Source organism: Salvia splendens, chromosome 5, assembly GCF_004379255.2.
Source record: "Salvia splendens isolate huo1 chromosome 5, SspV2, whole genome shotgun sequence".
Taxonomy (NCBI): domain Eukaryota; kingdom Viridiplantae; phylum Streptophyta; class Magnoliopsida; order Lamiales; family Lamiaceae; genus Salvia; species Salvia splendens.
In genome coordinates, this window is record NC_056036.1 from 23,485,639 (window position 1) to 23,503,953 (window position 18,315).

At 38.8% G+C, this 18,315-nt stretch overlaps 1 protein-coding gene and 1 long non-coding RNA gene across 2 annotated transcripts; one reads left to right on the forward strand and one right to left on the reverse strand.

Moving 5' to 3' along the window:
• Nucleotides 1–7,568: 7,568 nt before the first annotated feature.
• LOC121803112 lies at nucleotides 7,569–9,518 on the reverse strand. The gene is made up of 3 exons (XR_006050914.1): nucleotides 9,010–9,518; nucleotides 8,109–8,666; nucleotides 7,569–8,015 (listed from the first exon to the last, which is right to left on the reverse strand). It is a non-coding gene; the product is annotated as an uncharacterized LOC121803112 (long non-coding RNA).
• Nucleotides 9,519–14,114: 4,596 nt separating this feature from the next.
• On the forward strand, nucleotides 14,115–15,741 carry LOC121803982 (wall-associated receptor kinase 2-like). The gene is made up of 3 exons (XM_042203545.1): nucleotides 14,115–14,178; nucleotides 14,353–14,529; nucleotides 14,603–15,741. The coding sequence occupies exons 1-3, from the start codon at nucleotides 14,115–14,117 to the stop codon at nucleotides 15,739–15,741; spliced, it is 1,380 nt and encodes a 459-aa protein (XP_042059479.1).
• The last annotated feature ends 2,574 nt before the right edge of the window (nucleotides 15,742–18,315 follow it).

Consider the following 18,315-nt stretch of genomic DNA (forward strand, 5'->3'; position numbering starts at 1 on the left):
TCTCCTTGGAATGTCACTTGATCAGATTAAGAGATTTAGAATTTGTTGCTTGATCAAGCAGACTATCCATGAATACCCGGTCACTCCTTCTACCTGTTTACTAGCATGAGCTAGGCATTGGTAGTGAAATGTCGTCCACTACAAACGCCTCCATTCCGTTCCTTCCGGGTAACTTGCTTTCCTCCAGACTGTTGGTCTTTCCTGCGAACTTTGCCCTTTTAGGCGCAAGTTGCTCCCAGCTTCTCTGTTTGCTTTGATCAATCCTCATTTCCTGGTAGATCCGCTGTCCTTCAGACTTCGACTTGATCAGATGCATGTGCCTTTCAGGGAACTTTTCTGGAATGGCTTCCGTATTTTCTTTTTTTGCAGAATTTGGCGTAGGTGACTCGCCTCTATGTTTTCACATCTTCTCCTATCAACTGCTTCCCACTCAAACTCCTGTAGAAGGAGTAACCATCTGATCAAATGCGGGTTTGATCTCCACTTCGACGATAGGTATTTGATGGCCGCATGGTTTGTATACACCATCACTTTGGAACCTCGAGGTGCTGTCTGAATTTCTCAGATGCGAAGACTACTCATAGCATCTCTTTTTCGGTCACATCATAGTTCCTTTGCGCCTGACCCAAGGTTTTTGATGCATAGAGGACAACATAACTTTTCCCCTGGATTTTCTGACTTAATATTGCTCCCAAAGCACAGTTACTAGTCTTACATATCACCTCAAAGGAGTGATTCCAGTCAGGGCCGCGTATTATAGAATAACTCATCATCGATCTTTCAGAAATGAGAACGCGGCCTTGCAGACATCAGAAAATTTAAACTTTACGTCATCCTGGGGAAGCTTCATTAGGATCTGGGCTCTTCCGGTGAAATCCTTGATGAGTCCTCCACGGGCCCCTGCGTACTTTAACAAGGCTCTGATCTCCTCCTGGTTAATAGGGTACGGAAGTTTTGCCGCATTAGTGTGCCTTGCCATGACTGTTCGAGGTTCCGACCAGTTTGAACTTCGCTTCTTGGGCATCAGCTGGGGTTGGTGTTGGAAGAGTAGTTCTTCCTGTTTCTGCAATCGTGGTTTGACTGTTTTGTGATCTGTCTGGCTGTACAAGTCCTTGAAAGCCATCGGTGATGCTGATACGGAAAGTAGTTGCCTTGTAAACGAGGATTCCTTCTTCAGCGTTCCTTTTAATGGAGCGGCTTGGTCAAGTGGTCTCTCGACCTTTCTTGGTTTAGTAATCTCTCTTGCCTCGACTGGTTGTGACGGCTGGCAAAATTCCATAATTGCCCTTCTAATGGCTTGATCATCCATTGCTCCAGTCACTGTCGTATCAAACCATTTTGCTGCCTCTCTCTTCAGCTGTTCATCTTTAGTGTAACCAGAGGATGGCTCTTCGAAGGATTTCTTTTTCGAATACTCCTGTTTCCGAGGGCTGATAGCGTTTACTGTTTGTATGCTCTCTCTGCCCTGTGGCTTTTTTGCAGCTTCATTAATGCCGACCGTAAGTCGATCTCCTTTAAACTCCAGATTAATTGTCCCATGGCGGACGTCAATGACTGTGTTGGCGGTGGATAGGAAAGGTCTCCCCAAAAGGTTCCCAATAGATTCCTCTTCTCCTGATTCCGTCATTTTTATAACAAAGAAGTCGGCAGGATACATAAATCTGTTCACCTTGACGATTTCATCTTCCAGAACTCCCTCGGGGTAAATGCAAGACCCGTCTGCTAGCTGTATTTCCATATTGGTTTTGACGAGCTTAGCATTCTCCAGCCTCTTGTATATAGAATATGGCATAATATTGATGGAAGCCCCTAGGTCGCACATTGCGTGCTCCATTTGAACGTTTCTGATGGAAATTGGGAGCGTAAATACCCCTGGGTCAGTTCTCTTGGAGGGAAGATCACTAGGTTGGATCATACTGGTCATTTCCTCTGCTTCGACCTTCCTCCTCTTTTCAGCACCATGTTCACATATGTTTGACTCTTCTTTCGCTATGACTTGATCAAGGGCTCTGGATTCAAGGCTTTTATTAAGACTTGTCCTGGATGCTGGAAAACTTGCAGTTGAGCTCTGATAAACTCCTTCTGATTTCAAAGAGACTGTGTTGACATTCTCTCGCCCTGCTGGAGGTTGCACTGTAGCCGGAATCATTCCTTCATTACCTCTTAGCTCGCCCAGTGACATGGCGACCTGAGATAACTGCTTCGTAAGCATTTCTAATGCAGCTCTCTGTTCTCTCTAGGCTTCCTGCATTTCTCGCACAGCATCATGGGACTGGTGTGGAATTATATCCCCTGGACCTTCATTTTGCTGCCTGTTATTTCTCTGATTAAATCGGCCTCCTCCATGGCCTTACTGGTAAAAACCGGAAGACCCACACTGCTCTGGTTGGTTCTGGGACATATGATTTTGTTGATTTCTTTGGAAGTACTGTCGGTTCCCTTGGGATTGCTGGTTTCCCCTGTGGTACTGCGGGACATAACTCACTATTTGATTACTTGGTTGCCTACCCTGGTTTCCCTATTCTCCTTCCTGTTGTCGGCTTGACCAGTTAGGTTGTCCTCCACTTGACCAGTTAGGTTGCCCTCCACTTGACCAGTTCCCTTGAGGTCCACTTGACCAACCTGCCTGACCTCCTTGCATTCTATTCCCTACAGTGTTTGGTCTATCCAAGATTCGAGCTGGCCAGTTGGACTGCCCGTCAGAGGGCTGTACCTGTTGTGGTTGGCTTTGATTCTGATCAGTCCATCTGAAGTTGGGGTGGTCCCTCCACGGAGCATCTCTCTGCTTCCCCTGGATCCAGTTGCCATTTGTGTTCCAGTGGCCTACGGCGTTTACTTGCTCTACCTCAGGGGGAAACTCGCAGTAATAGTAATGATGCTCTTCTGGCGGTGGTGTCTGCGGCACATACTGTGTCTCCTTCGGTGCAGGCGGTGGCGGCGGTCTCATTTTTTCTACTGCTTCCAGCAGTTTCTTCTCCATCTGCTCAAATCGAGCCTCCAGCTTTTCATCGTTGCGCGCCTCAGCTGCGTGCACTGCTCCTCTTCTGTACTGCCCTCGAGATGTTTCGTACGACCGCTTAGCCTCAATCAGCCTCTCCAAAATATTATTAGCTTGGCTAAAAAGGGTTTTTTGAGAAATCCCCTTGTGCTGCGAGGTTGAGGTCGTTCTTGCTGTCCACCGTGAGTCCGCCATAGAATATCGAGTAGATCTCCTTCTCTCCCAGCTTGTGGTTAGGGCATGCTTGAAGCAGCCCTTGGAACCTATCCCAGTACTGGCCGAGGGGCTCGTCATACTCCTGTCTGGCTTCTGTAATTTCCCTTTTTAGGGCACTTGTTTTTTATGTTGGAAAGAAACGATCGAGGAATATCATACAGAACTCAGCCCACGTCCTGATGGATCCTTCCGGCAGCCTTGACAGCCAGACACCCGCATCGCCCTTCAAAACGAAGGGAATAGCCTTAAGCCTGTAACCTTCGGACGTGGATCCAGCTGACACGGGCTGAATATCACAGTATCTGCAGAATTCTTCCAGGAAAGCATACGGACATTCCTTCGAAAGGCCATAGAAATGGGACAAAACGGCTAGTACTCCTGATTTGATTGCGATGGTCCGCATTCCAGGAGTAGCGGTGATGGCATGTGTGGGCTCTTTCTCATCATGAGCGTGTAGAGAGCCGATTCCCGAGTTATCAGCGACAACAACCATCTCTGCTTCCGTTCATTCTGGTGGTGGTGGTTGTGTTTTCTGCTAGGTGGCTGCTGCTGCTTCTAATGCGGCTCTGCGACGAGTGATGACAATGCCGGCTTCCTAGACTCTCCACCGAGTGTTAGTTCTTCTGTATATCAAGGGATAATTCCAATAATCGCCTTGGTGGTACCTTCTCATCAACAGCAGGAAAAACAAAAAAATGAGAAAAAAATTATATACACCTACGCACTACGCACAAACATAATGTAACACCATGCTTCCCCGGCAACGGCGCCATTTTGGAAGGACTTGGAAAGAGGTCGAAAACACGAATAGAATGCGGATCAAGTTATATGGAATGATAACCGAACCGATTGGATCAGTTAGCAAATGTCGTTGCCACTTAATCAATTCAATCTAGTTCTCGCCCTTTCCGACTTGCCAAAGTAATTTATAACTCCCAATTTTGCACATCTTTAATAGTAAAGCGGCAAGTTCGGGGTCGATCACACAGAGAAGTTGGTGTGTCGAGTGTGTGAGTAGTGAACAGGGGGGTTGGCTGCTGCCACGCTTTAACTTGGGAGTTTTTAACTACTGGTTTTAATCTAGACAGAATTAAACTAGCTAGCTTGATCAATGGAAATTTAACTACTGGATCAAGTGAATTACAGGAAATAACAGAAAAGTAAATGCGCGGATTAAAAGCGAAAATAACTTTGATTAAACTAAAAGCTGAGTACAACGTGAAATTTAAACTAAGCTAACACTTTGGAATTCAAGATAGCGGTAAAAACTGAGAAAACTCTCAGCGGGATACTTAAGATAACGCTAACAGAAATGAGTATTCTGCAGCGCTCCCTTTCGGTCGCCCTTTAAACTAAGCTATCTAACTAAGCTAGAGGGCTGAACTAAACTAAGCTAGAGAGCTGAACTAAACTAAGCTAGAGAGCTGAACTACACTAAATAACTAAGCTAAGCTAAACTAAACGGAAAGTAAAGTCTCGGATGCCTTCTTGTGATGGCACACCCTCTATTTATAAGCCCGATTCGGCCGCCAGCTGGATAACGATCTTGACAGGGAATATTCGCTCATTCTGAGAGTGAGCGACTCATTGATTGCTACGTGATGTTCTTCTAGAATGACGACGCTTTTTGGTAACATATTCATGACTCAGCTCCGTCCTTGCGTCTCATATTCCAGCACGTGTCCCCTTCTAGAACGTCGTCCTTGATAACAGAATGGTGCGCTATATCCAGCTCATTTCCTCACGTGTTCTTCTTCTAGAAGCCAGCGGTCCCCACCTAACTGCTTGATCGCTCCCCCTTGATCAACTTCCCCGATTCTTGGCCTTTTATCGCCTTTTGTACTTGCTTGATCAGTTCGGCCTTGCTGCCTTGGTTAAGTGGTATTTCTGCACATTTAACACTTATTTTGCGCGATAAGCCGATCAAGTAGCATGTATTTCACCCTTAAACCGATGCATGAAATGAGCCTTATCAGCAGGTTGCCTCCCATCTCCATTCCGACTATGATAGTCATCGCACCACAAGAATGAACCAGAATGTTTTGTATCTGCAGGAAATTTGTTGTAGTAACGCCCCGCGTGAATGGCTTCTTTTCCTGCACAACACAGCTTCATTGTGCCTCTGCCGCCAACACACTCGGGTATCATGGAAACGTCTTCAGTTACCATCGACATTGGCTTGCTGCAAAACCAAATATGGTACATGCATGTTTAGCTGAATTGGGATCAAATTGAAGTTATGCATGTATTACAGAAGAAACATACAATAACATGTGTTAAAAAATGTAGCAACCATAGGTAAAATATGAACTAAAAATACACACATATTACTCCACATGGAGTTAGCCAAGTTGTCACGCATCTGATTCCATTTCGTAATCGGCTCTACTTGATCAATGAAATCAAAGTCACCATGGATCTCATCCTCTACGATATCATGTGGCATACTGTCATGTCTTGTTCAATTGGGTCATTGTGCATCTCAAAACGTATTGATACGCTCGGATTTTGCAAAGTTTTAAGGTCATTATTTGGTCTGTTTTTAATGTCAAAATCTCAATTCATGTCCATATTTTGTATGTTTTATCTGTTTTGGTATTTTGACATGTTTTGTGAGAAATGTGCATATTTGAGCCTAAAAAGGGAGTCAAAATGCGAAGTAGGAAATGTGGAGTTTCTGGGAGCGATCAGCAACCGCCGCGACACTGCCGGCGACCACCGACACTCAGCGACAGCCATATTATAGTGGTCCGTTACAGGAAATTTGTGCATGGAATGAAGACACGCCCGGCGACCGCCGAGGAATGTGTAGCGACCGCCACCCATGAGTCAGAAGCCTCAGATCAATCCATGGCGAACGCTGGCCAAAGTGCAGCGGTCCGCCACAAAAACGGGGCACACGACAACCTCAGTTCAACTCATTATTCCAGCGATCCTGAAGTCCAATCAGAGCGTTCTACATGTCATTCTCTTTGTTTTCGAAAGAGCTTCGTGTTGGTACCAAGATTATCTCAATCAGAGTTTGGTGGATAAAGTTATGGTCGTTCTAACAAAGTCGCGCAAAGCTATTAAATGCAGTTTAGGCGGAAATTTAAAGAAGGAAAGAAGACATTACCTTATGAAGCCAAATCTTTTCCTTCTACTATGGGCCACGAAAATTCCATCTTTACTATTCCTTGGAGGAAACTTTATACCAAATTTAAATCCTTTTCAAGTCTATATATACCCCCTAACTTAATTTATAATATTCACCCTTCCATAGCCCCCAAAAGGGGAGCCTTCATAGCTCCTCCTCCAACCCTAATCCTTCATCTAAACCTTCTCTTTGCCTAATATTTCCAAAGTTCAAAAGTTAAGAGTACTTCATTGTGCAAGGGGTTGAAGAAGGATTCAAGAAGATCATCAAGGCTACAAGGATTCAACCCTCTGGCTTTATTTGCTTTAGCTCTTATGTTTTCATTGATTTCCCTTCAATCTATGTTTTTAGTTTATTCTATCATGTTAACTAAACTCATAGGATTCTAGGGATGTGTTAATAAGGACTTTGGTTATACAATTCCTTTTCTATTTAATATCTGTTTTGTTTTTACTTTGTTATTCTCTAAGTGAATAATGATGCTTCATGATTGAGTAACACAATCTTGGAGGATTTAATATAACTTGCTACATAATCGTGAGAGGAGGTTGGCGAGTTAGATCCACTTAGTAGACACTACAATTAGCTTCCTTTAAAACGGCACTGTTAATCGAGAGTGAGGACTTTTCAAGGGTCTTAGGAGCTTTTAGGAGTTACGTATCTAAGATTGACAACCCTAGTGTTTGTAATCAACGTTTGCATCGCATGAGCATAATCTAGGTGACTCGCTCTACCAAAGTAAGAACTGTGCTAGGGTGTTGTAGTTGGAATTTGTATAACCATAACAGTGAACGCATATCCCTGGAATTCTCTTATCTCTTATCTTTTATCTTTGTGATTTATTTGCAATTAGAAGTTTACTTGCTTTAAATTCTTTTTATTTTCAAAAATCCAAAATTCTCTTGTTTCTCTAGATAGTATTTGACGCTTAGTACATGATAGTCAGTTGCAATTATATTCCCCGTGTTCGATATCTCGGTAATGACCTTTAGTTATACTAGATCTACCCTATATACCTGCATGTATTTTTAGTGCTAATAAAAACGGCATCACGTATATAATTGTGTAATAGGAAGCATGCCATGATTAGCCGAATCTGGATCTTAATCGGATAAAATGTATTACTCTGTAAGATGCCCCATCTAATCTTTAGAACCGAAAAAGCTCAGTCAATAATGTTTTGGGGTCTAGTGTGCCGTAGATTGAACAACTCTCGTGCATTCTGGGGGCGTTGTGCGCCGACACCCCATTCCTTCAAGTGATAGCGGACGTTTTTGTACGGTGTTAGAAAACCTTCTGAATTAGCGTAACCATTATCACGTAGGTAATAAGTTCCTAAAAAAGAACATGCACAAGATGGGGGGTATGGTTATCAGCCAATTGGTAAGTGTAAAGATGAAGTAGAAATAAACAAATTCATGTGCACTTTATGATCAACCTTTGCTTACTCGCAAACCCCCCTTCTCTAGTGACAACGTCTCTAAGCACTCGAGAGTCACCTGCCGATCCCTCCCAGCAGGGTAGAAAATATAGGAACTTCATGTTTCGGTCACAAGCAACAAGGGTGTTGGTCGTGATTTGGCCATTTCGCGTGCGATATCTTGGCTTATCTACGTTTTTCGCGAGAACATTTATATATGTTCCATCTAACGCTCCAATACCACCCTAAGACAGTTTATGTAATTACGTCAAAGCAACATAATATTTTTAATTACAAACACCAAACTGTTACTAATCCATTCCAATAATTTAGATTACCTTAAAGTGTTTCTAACGCCGGTCAACACAGTTGTCTATCACTGGATCAGGACGAGGTAACAGAATTGTATGCAATCTTAGTACTGCTTTAAGCACAAGATGCACATAGTGCGAAACAGTTTCACCCGAGCGCCGAAATTCAAACCCAGAAATTCTATTTTTCTTATGATGTGCTAGGATACCTGAAAAATTGCAGCTTGCTCTTCTAGTAACACAGATCGACCATCCTGTAGCCCACCCCGGTCTCTTAGAAGGATACACAAATGACCGAATGCATTCCTATCCATACGGAGGTTCGAAAAACAGTCCACATCACTAATTGAAGTGAGCCATTTCATGTGCCTTACTTGGGGAGGGATCCTGTCAATTAGTGAATACCTAACTGTCCGGCTGCGCACACGACGGGCAAAACGTCTTCTTCTTTTCGCGAGTAAATACATAATGATGATCGTTTGCATACGCACCAAAGTAAGTATATCTTCAACCATTAGGATAACCGTATGGGTAACACGGTCCATAGAGTCCTAAACCAAAGAGTATGTTACAACTACCTACTACCTGTAATAGATCAGAAAGTGCAAGCCACAATAAACCCAACGCACAGAAAAAATTAATGTCCAAAACTGGATGCTCAACTGTATAAAACTAATACTGCATCGTTCAATAATTCCGCCCAATTGTGGCATAAACAACAAATCCGAACACGATCAATGGCGCACAATTATTTTTTCAACAAATACAATAGCTACCAAATATACCCAACCATACGCAATGTTGCAGTTTAAAATAAATAACAACTTTTAGATATGTTCACGGTAAAAAGCATAGAACACAAACGCATCCACAACAGATCGCCGTAGGACACAATAGAGGTTAATGGGTTGCAGTACAAATCACTAACCGTCTGATATCAGAGAAACTATCCCGATCTTATGGTTTGGATTGCTAGATCTGACTCCACTTTCCTTGTCCTCCAGTATTCAGATATCCATTAACGGAGGTATTTTGAGAAAGGGGGGGAAGAAACAGGGAAGGGATATCTGGATTGAGTTTACCTTTCATGCCTTGTTCGTTGGTGAAGCCAAATTTGATGCTACACTGAAATGTTGCGACCTTGAATTTTGAAGCATAGTGCAAGGAGTAGATGATTTTGAATTAAAATTGGGATTGTAACAAGGGCAAAAAGGAAAAGAGGGGACTTATTCACACAAATAACAAGGCATGTTTATAAACGGCACCCCAAAACTGAGTTAGATATCTTATGTGAAGAGTATCTACAGTGCGGGCCTGCCGGGCTGACTACGGGCCCAACGAAAACTAACATGGAAACCAAACACTTGGTTAAAGTGTGATATACGGCTGGAACTTGAGATAACACGGGAACCAAACGACCCCCTTAGCCTAGTAAAGTTTGTTTCTCAGAAGAATGATAACTTTGAATGTATGGTGAGACGTTCATATTTTTTACTTATATTCTTTGCAAATATTATTTTTATATTTATCTCATTAGTTGAAACCTGTATATGATTGAAATGATCATATTTGTATGTAACTATATTCATGTATAGTTATATGGTATTTAAATTATTTGGGCACACACACCATATATATAACTATAATGTATGTTGATAACTAAGATTAATTATCATTGCTTAATTATTTTATTATATTATATAGTATTTGTTTTATGATATAGTTATAGTCAATGAAAAATTGAATTTAAGAACATGAGAAAAAAGTAAAAGTGTTCAATTCCAAATTATTTGTTTTGATTTACCAAATAAAGGATGTGGAATTATAATACAATTCCATATCAATTACTCAATTATACCAAATAAAGGATTTGGAATTGAATTAGAATTCAATTCCTTCTAATTCAATTCTATAGAATTCCAATTCCAATTCAATTCTAATTATGTGTACCGAACTGACCCTAAAATATAAATCATGGCATATTTCTCTCAAACTAAAATATAAATCATGGCATATTTCTCTCAAATTTAACATCTTTTATAACAGCACTACTACTATGTACTTTTTAATCCGAATAAATCTTACACTGGATATTCAAAGTTTTAAGCATAATTAATTTGTTGGACCCATACAATTTTGAAATGTTCATTAGATCAGTTCCATCACGTGGTCTAAGAAAAAACAATAAATAAAATCAAAGTATATGAAAGATATTTACATGGATGGAATATGAGCTTCACTTTCCATCGACAACGGTCAACAACTAGTACTACAATAATTCCACATAATAAAATTTAAAAACTAGATGAAAATCTGAAGTCAATAATATTTTTATTAATTTATTTTAAATAGAATGATAAACTATCAAACACATATGAGTTAATTTATAGAGTTAATTATGTTAACAGAGTTATATTACACTAATAGAGTATACAATAAATTTTATCAAATAAACAAATATGAGTTGCCAAGCTGTTGTAGCACCTCGGAAAATTGTGACTTTTTTTATTATTATTTTTATTTGATGGCTTATTTTATTTTAAATAATGTGGATGTTGAATGAGCATTTCTTTTGTGGAAATTGAGTATCTATGTGTTTGAGTTAAATATGTGAAATTAGTTGTTGTGAGTTATGTGAGTTAATGTGATTAAGCTTCCAATGTGTGAATTAAATTAAATGGGATAATGCATAATCATTCTAGCCATTTATTTGAAATTTTCGGCCCTCCTATTTATTGAAAATAATACTTTCTTTCTTGAATTTAATTAATTATTTTGGGATATTTATCCAAATTAAATCCAAACCAAATTATCTCTATGCTATTCTACATGATTTTCGACCCCTTGGCCATCCCTTGAGATTTTCGAAATCTCCTATTAATTAGGAGAGGGAATTATTTTTGTAGATTTAATTGGTATCTTGTTTACCTCATATTTTTCGTCCATATGCCTTTCAATTACTTGTGGGATTAATTTATTTTATACCTATTTTGTGGGAGTCTTTTCCTATAAGAAATTACCAAATTTAAATCCTATTCCTATTTGATTTGAGGATTTAAGTATTTTTTTCTTGATTTTTCCCATTATACACGCCCCTTTTTATTTCCCCACTTGGAGATGCTTGAATTATTTTGTTACCTTATTTATGAGATATTCAATATCTTTTTACCTATTTTGTGAGTATCTTTCTCTCCAAGTAAATACCAAATAAATATCTATGCTAATTAAATAGCAATTTTCAAAAATTACTCCCAAACATACTACACGCCTATTTTCCTTTTAATTGTGAGATTTATTCATTGACCTCTATTTTATTCTTCCACAATTTTAAGTGCTTTATTGTGTGATTTATCCTATACTATAAATTAAAAAAACCCTAACCCTAGCCCTCATATTTTCGCCTCCCTCTTCTCTCCATACCACACGTCTCTCTCTTCCTCTCCTCCATCAATCCTTCACCAATTCCTTGTTCATGCATCATTGTGGAGTTGGAAATTCAAGATTCATCGAAGAATCGCATCATTCGTCATTCCTACCGATTGTTTTTCAAGAGAAAGGTATACTTTGATTCATCTTTCTCCTTCTTACCATTGAATCCATGTTTCTTGATCCTCTAATGCATATAGTGAGTGTAAAAATCGTAGATCTAAAAATTAATAGGTTGGGAATGATGTTTGCATGAGAAAGTATGTGTATGTGCGTGTATGTATGTGTGTATCTGAGTTTGTGGATGATTAATTGGTGAATGCTATGTGTAAATAGGAAAACATGGTTGTAATGTCATTTTTTGAAGCGGTAATATGTGTTGAAAGCATGAATATGTATGTGTGGATGAATGATAGACAAACCCTAGTTTGTAAATGTTGAGCATGAAAACTGTGGTGTTCGGACAGTAGGTTCCGACGAGTGTTTGGCTGACCAAATGATCTTATTTTGGCACGAATTTTTAACTGAGTTATATTTTTAGTGTCTTCTGTGTTGTGTCAAAATTTCAGCCTCTTTTGATGAAATATGAATGTTTAACGAATTTTTCAATTGAACTGCGCAGTTTTGCCAGAATCTGTATTCTCGTCCAGTGAGTTTCGTTTTTTATTTGACCGACCTAAAGATGTGATTTTGGTATGAAATTTTTAACTGGATGAACCTTGATTTGTCTACTGTGTGGTTACCAAATTCAGCTTCAAATGATATCTTATGGATATTTAATGATTTTTGCAAAACGACTGCGCTGTTCTGCCAGATTTTTGTCTTGTTGAAATAGTCTTGTTGGCAAGTTTTGAATGAAGTACATGATACATGTGTGAGTAAGAACTTATCCTATGATGTGATTATGCGTTGCACGTTGATGTATGCCAAAGGGTTCATATCGTTTATGATGGTGAACGTTGGGATGGGCAATATGAGAAAACGATGAAAGGAACGATAGGGCATGCATGAGTAATGTGTTGATAGAAAACTGATTGTGTGGTATTATGTGGTTATGATGTTGATAAGGGTTGTTGTGCGTACGTGGGTACGAAGAGCAAGGATTTCAATAAAGTTGTGAACCGTGTTTGTAAGCAATCGAGGTGGGATTTCTTTACTAAAACTCTTTTACGTTTCAAAAATTATGATATTGGAGATATAAGGTTGGTTTAAAGTGTTAGGTCATGACATGATTGTTTTGATGTTGAGATTGTTGCCTGATGCCTAGTTCGTTTGAGCTTGCTCCGTTAGGCTATAGGGCTATGTGTGAAACAAATTCGGGTCTGAGTAGGGCCGCAAACCCTATCAGGCTGTGTACACAGGTGGGATCGGGAGCCGTCCTTCCTGGTCGGCCGGTCTCATGGGCGAATAGTGTGGCCACACTTTCGTCGCACTATGGTAAGAGGATGTGATTGATTGATTGTGGAGAAAGTGAGGAGATTGTTTTGACTGGCCAGTCTACGAAAATGTTTTGTGATACTCGATGATATTCTTTTCTAAAATGTTAAAACTCGAGTTCACTATGGTATGGATGACATAACTTTTATCAAATATTTTTGTAACGCCCCGTTTTTCTAAACCTAATTTGTGAACCTAAATTACTTGTTTTAATGGTATTAACTCTGCGAAGTCCGTGAAGTGACTGTTGGTAATTAATTGTTGTTAATTGGGGATTTGTGAAATAAATGATTATGAGAATTTAATTAACTCCTGTCCGTGAGGAATATTTATTGGACTTAATTCCGTGTTGGATCCGATAAATTAAATAATTAATATAAAAGTCTAGTCCGTGATAAAATACAATGGGCTGCGAATTAAACTAAATTAATTAAAACAAAATATCTTTAATTCAAATCTTAATTAAAGATTTTATGTAGATTTTCCTCCTCCGTAACCTGCAAATAAAATACCAAATAAATTCAACTAATTCAAAAATAAGAAGAAAAAAAAAGAAAAGAAGAAAAAAAATTTGAATCCCTCCCTCAACCCCGTTGAAACCGCCTCCCCTCTATCCCACAAATCTCTCCCATATCCCCAACCCCCTTCCCACTATATTAAATCCTACATCAGCTATTCCTCCCTCACCCAAACGTCTCTGCAAGCCAATCTGCCTCCTCCAACTCCTATCAAGGTAATCGAATTTCATCCAATTCGTTTATTAGATTTTTCAATGTGGTTCGGAATCAACACCTGCAATCTCTTTCGACAGAAACCAGTAATCCAAATACAGAGAGGAGGAAACAGAAGTTACTAAAAGCAAATCCATACACCATACACCATCCACTGTTGAAGGTATACCCCCTCCACCCAATCTCGATTTGAAACTGCTGCATCTTTTCGTCAAACGCTATCATCGATAAATCTGTGAATTTACCTCTTAAACGATTAATCAAAGAAAACTGAAAAAAAATATAAAAGGAGCGAACTTTAATGAACGGGAATCGAATCTGAGAAACTTAACTTGCGGGGCTGAACGGGTTGATTTCGGGATGTCGTGGGGGCTGTTCGGAGGGAAACGGGACTGTTTCGGGGGGGGTTTCGGCTGCCGGGCAGGCGCGGGAGCAGCCAATGGCGCAGCGGCTGGAGCACGAGTTGGCGACGGCTGCACGACGGCAGCGGGAGAGACGGCACTGTGCAGAGACAGTAGCCTTCCCGGCGGCGGCGGAGCAGCGACGCGGCGGAGCATTCTATTTTTCTTCACAAATTCTTAAAACACGTGCCAAGTCAAAATGAGACTATAAATGGCGGACGGAGGGAGTATTATTCTTCGTGTTGAATTAGTTATAACTACTATTTGTCTTTGCAGATGTTGATGAATGCTTGAATGAGAGTTTACATAATTGCAACAAGCATGCATTCTGCACCAATACAATCGGCAATTACACATGCACTTGCCCCAAAAATTACTATGGTGATGGAATCGGCGATGAAGGTTGCAATGAGAAGCCACCCAAGGATACCAAGATTACTTATGTCTTGATTGGTAAATATTCTTGTTTATACAAATCATCTATGTATGTTTTAATATTTTTGATCATATTCAAATAATCAAACAGGAGTTGCCTCTGGGATAATTTGTTTGCTACTTGGCATCATCCTCCTCTACTTGGAACTCAAAAGAAGATCACATAATAAGATGAAGCAGAAATTCTTTCACCAAAACGGCGGCCATATGTTGCAAGAGAAACTCGCTACGAGAGAAGCCTCACTGGAGATGGTCACCATTTTCAGCTCATCTGAGCTACAAAAGGCGACAGACAACTTCCATGACACCATGATCATTGGCCGAGGCGGCTTTGGCACCGTGTACAAAGGCGTGCTAGCGAACAGAGTAACAGTTGCGATCAAAAGGTCTATAAGAGTTGATCCCGCACAAGTCGAGCAGTTCATCAACGAGGTAGTTGTTCTGTCTCAGATCAACCACAGGAATGTAGTTAGGCTTATTGGTTGTTGCCTAGAGACCGATGTTCCCCTTCTAGTTTATGAGTTCATCAACAATGGGACCCTTTCGTCACACTTGCACAATGAGGCTAAGGTGCGTGTTCTTGATTGGAACATGCGTCTTAAGATCGCAACAGAAACTGCAGGGGTCCTCTCGTATCTTCACTCTTCCGCTTCTACTCAGATCATACATAGGGATGTCAAGCCGGACAACATCCTTCTAGACCATACTTTGACAGCAAAGGTGTCAGATTTTGGAGCTTCAAGGTTGGTTCCCGTTGATCTTGATCCTGAGTACATGCAAACGAACCAGTTGACAGAGAAGAGTGATGTTTATAGCTTTGGAGTTGTGCTATTGGAGCTAGTTACCGGGCGGAGAGCATTGAGTTTTGATAGGCCGATAGAGGAGAAGAGTTTATCCAACTATTTCCTTTATGCGCTTAAGCACGATTTTCTGTTTAAAATTATAGATGAAAAAATTGTGAGTTCGGAAAATATGGAGCAAATATCAGCGGTTTGTAAGCTAGCAAAAGAGTGCTTGAACGTAAAGGGAGAAGATAGGCCTAGTATGAAGGAGGTAGCAATGGAGCTGGAAGGGATGATACGGAGAGAGAAGCACTCGTGGGCCACAAATGTAGACGATCAAGAAGAGATGAAGTCTTTGATTCCGAATGATCATGTTGGAACGAGTAGTGTGGGATATGATAGTATCAACTGGGATCATATTGTTTTGCCAATCAGTGGAGGAAGATAATAATTTACTTTTAGCATTTATATATGTGTATATTCATAATTCATGTTGTGATCAAGTTGTTCTAATGTTTTTATGCAAAGAATTGAGTCATTTTGTATCATAATGTTTGTTTGAATTACTTGCTATATGGTTGTTTCTTTTACTTCTAGGTCTCGTAATATATGTGGCCTCTTGTTTACAATATCAAAATTCTATTATTTTGATTATGTCTAATGAAACATATTGCATTACCAATGAGCAATGAGGCTGAATAAGTAGCTAAACTAAATTTAAAATGTATTGGGCTTTATGAAGCCCAATTTCCCACCGCCCAGCAGTAGTTGTAGAGTAGATAAGAAGCCCATCACTCTCCCTCTTAGCATAGAATTCCCATTTTTTATTTATTTACAATTATTTTTTTCAAACAATGCTTAAATAACGGATATACAAACGCCCGGTGTAAGAGTAAACCGTAAAACTAAGTCAACATGTACAATTTATCATTTGATCCTAATAAACATGGTTGACAAATTCAAACCTTTTGTTGTTTGGAGTAGTTACAAATTTTAAATTGGACCCATTCCTTCATAATTTGAGTTGACAAATTCTTGTTTTCGTATTAACTTTAAAAGTTTATATTGTTTCTACCCATTTAATCAAGGTCTTTAACCTCACCCTTGATCATGGTGAAAAATTACATTGGAAAGAAGTCAATCTTTAGAATTAAATATTCTGACAAAATTAAATCATATACAGCATATATCTAGTCACAATTTTAAATAACACTCCCTCTGTTCCATTAAAATAAAACGTTTTTCTTTTCGGATTGTCTCATTAAAAATGGAACGTTTCTTTAAATGAAAACAAAACAATCTCTACTTTTTCCACTCTCTTACTTTACTCTCTCTTCATGAACTCACAAAACAACATTACATAAAATCTCGTCCGAAAACCAAATGTTTCATATTTAATGGGATGAAGGTAGTAGGAACTTGACATGACAAAATTAGTGTTGGGTCGATTATATGTCTAAATAATGGGGCACGAATTTGAAAAATCGAGTGTTGCGTCGATTATATGTATATTACCATTAATCTATTATCATCATCATAATTGTTTAATTCTAATTAATTATATAATATATACGACCATACACACGTAACACTACTATTACGATGGAAGATTAAATTTTATTTAAACCATGAGAGTCGACATCAGTAAATTTAAGTCCCGCATTTTAATTTTGCATGGTTTTAGATGTTAGATTTAACTTGATTAACTTGGTTTTGAACTAATTTTCTTTGTTATTGTTTAATTATCTATCAATTGGTTATTTTGATGAGTTTGTTATGTTTTGAAAGATAGAGAAAATGATCACGATGGATTTGGCCATACTTTACATACTGAAAAGGTCTTTTCATGACGGCTTATAAGGTTGTCGTTGTTCATGTCTAGTGACAGGAACAAGTCGTCCACGATCTTCATCTCAGCTGGTCCAGCTCCAGAAAAGTATGAAGATATTAATTTTCAATAGTAATTTATAGATATAGTTATCTCCAATCTTTCTCTCGTTGTCTAATTAAATCTTCAATAATATATTGACTTCTATGACTTAAAACTCCGTTTTATTTATCGAATAATTTTATATATTTTCTCTCTTTATGGATATCTTGACGAAAATATCACCGTTCAGTTTCTTTTTATTATAATTTTAATATTGAATAATTTTATTCATTTACCAAAAATATTAAGTTTTATTTAGTTAATTAATTTTAATTATAGGAGTAGTTAATTAATTTAACCTTAATTTGTTTTATAGAAGAAAATAAAATAAAAACTAGGAAATTAAAAATAAATTTTGAAATTGACTATTTAATTTGAATCCAAGGCACTGTGCGAAGTTCAAGTTATTCCTACACAAGTCATGTTTTACCCTATTATCCATTGAATTCAACAACTAGGGCGTCGAAATGATGTTGTTCCATATATGATTCAAACAAAGCCACACAGATTTCATGGCTAGCCAAGCAGGATCAAAATCCGGCAAAAATATTCTATTTTTGGTAGGGTTAGAAAATTGCACATTTTCAAAAGTTTGTAATTTTTAAGATTACGTTCAAAGTTTGTAGAAAATACCTAAATTCGCCTAAACTTCATGACTTTTAAGTAGTACTCCATATCTTTTAAATTATTAATGTTTTTTTACTCATGCTACAATGCGATCGATTTTTATAAAATTAGGTAATCCATTCAATCAAATTGTTTAGTGTTGTTATAACTCGGTAGGGGAAAATATTGTTGTTATTCATAGTGAACATAGCGATTACAGGTTATATAGACTAGTATATCTACATATAAGGTAACCCTAATTTACAATTAATTACAATATATTTTCCATATAATTACCCTGATTTCATGTGATCTTTTCCTTGATCTTCTCCTTAATTTCATGTATCTTCTGACACTCCCCCTCAAGCTAGGTAGTGGGATTCCCAATACTTAGCTTGCACAATACTTCGTGGAACGACTTCGAGTTCACCGCCTTTGTCGAGATGTCTGCCAATTGATCTTCCGATTTAACATAAGGCATTTCTA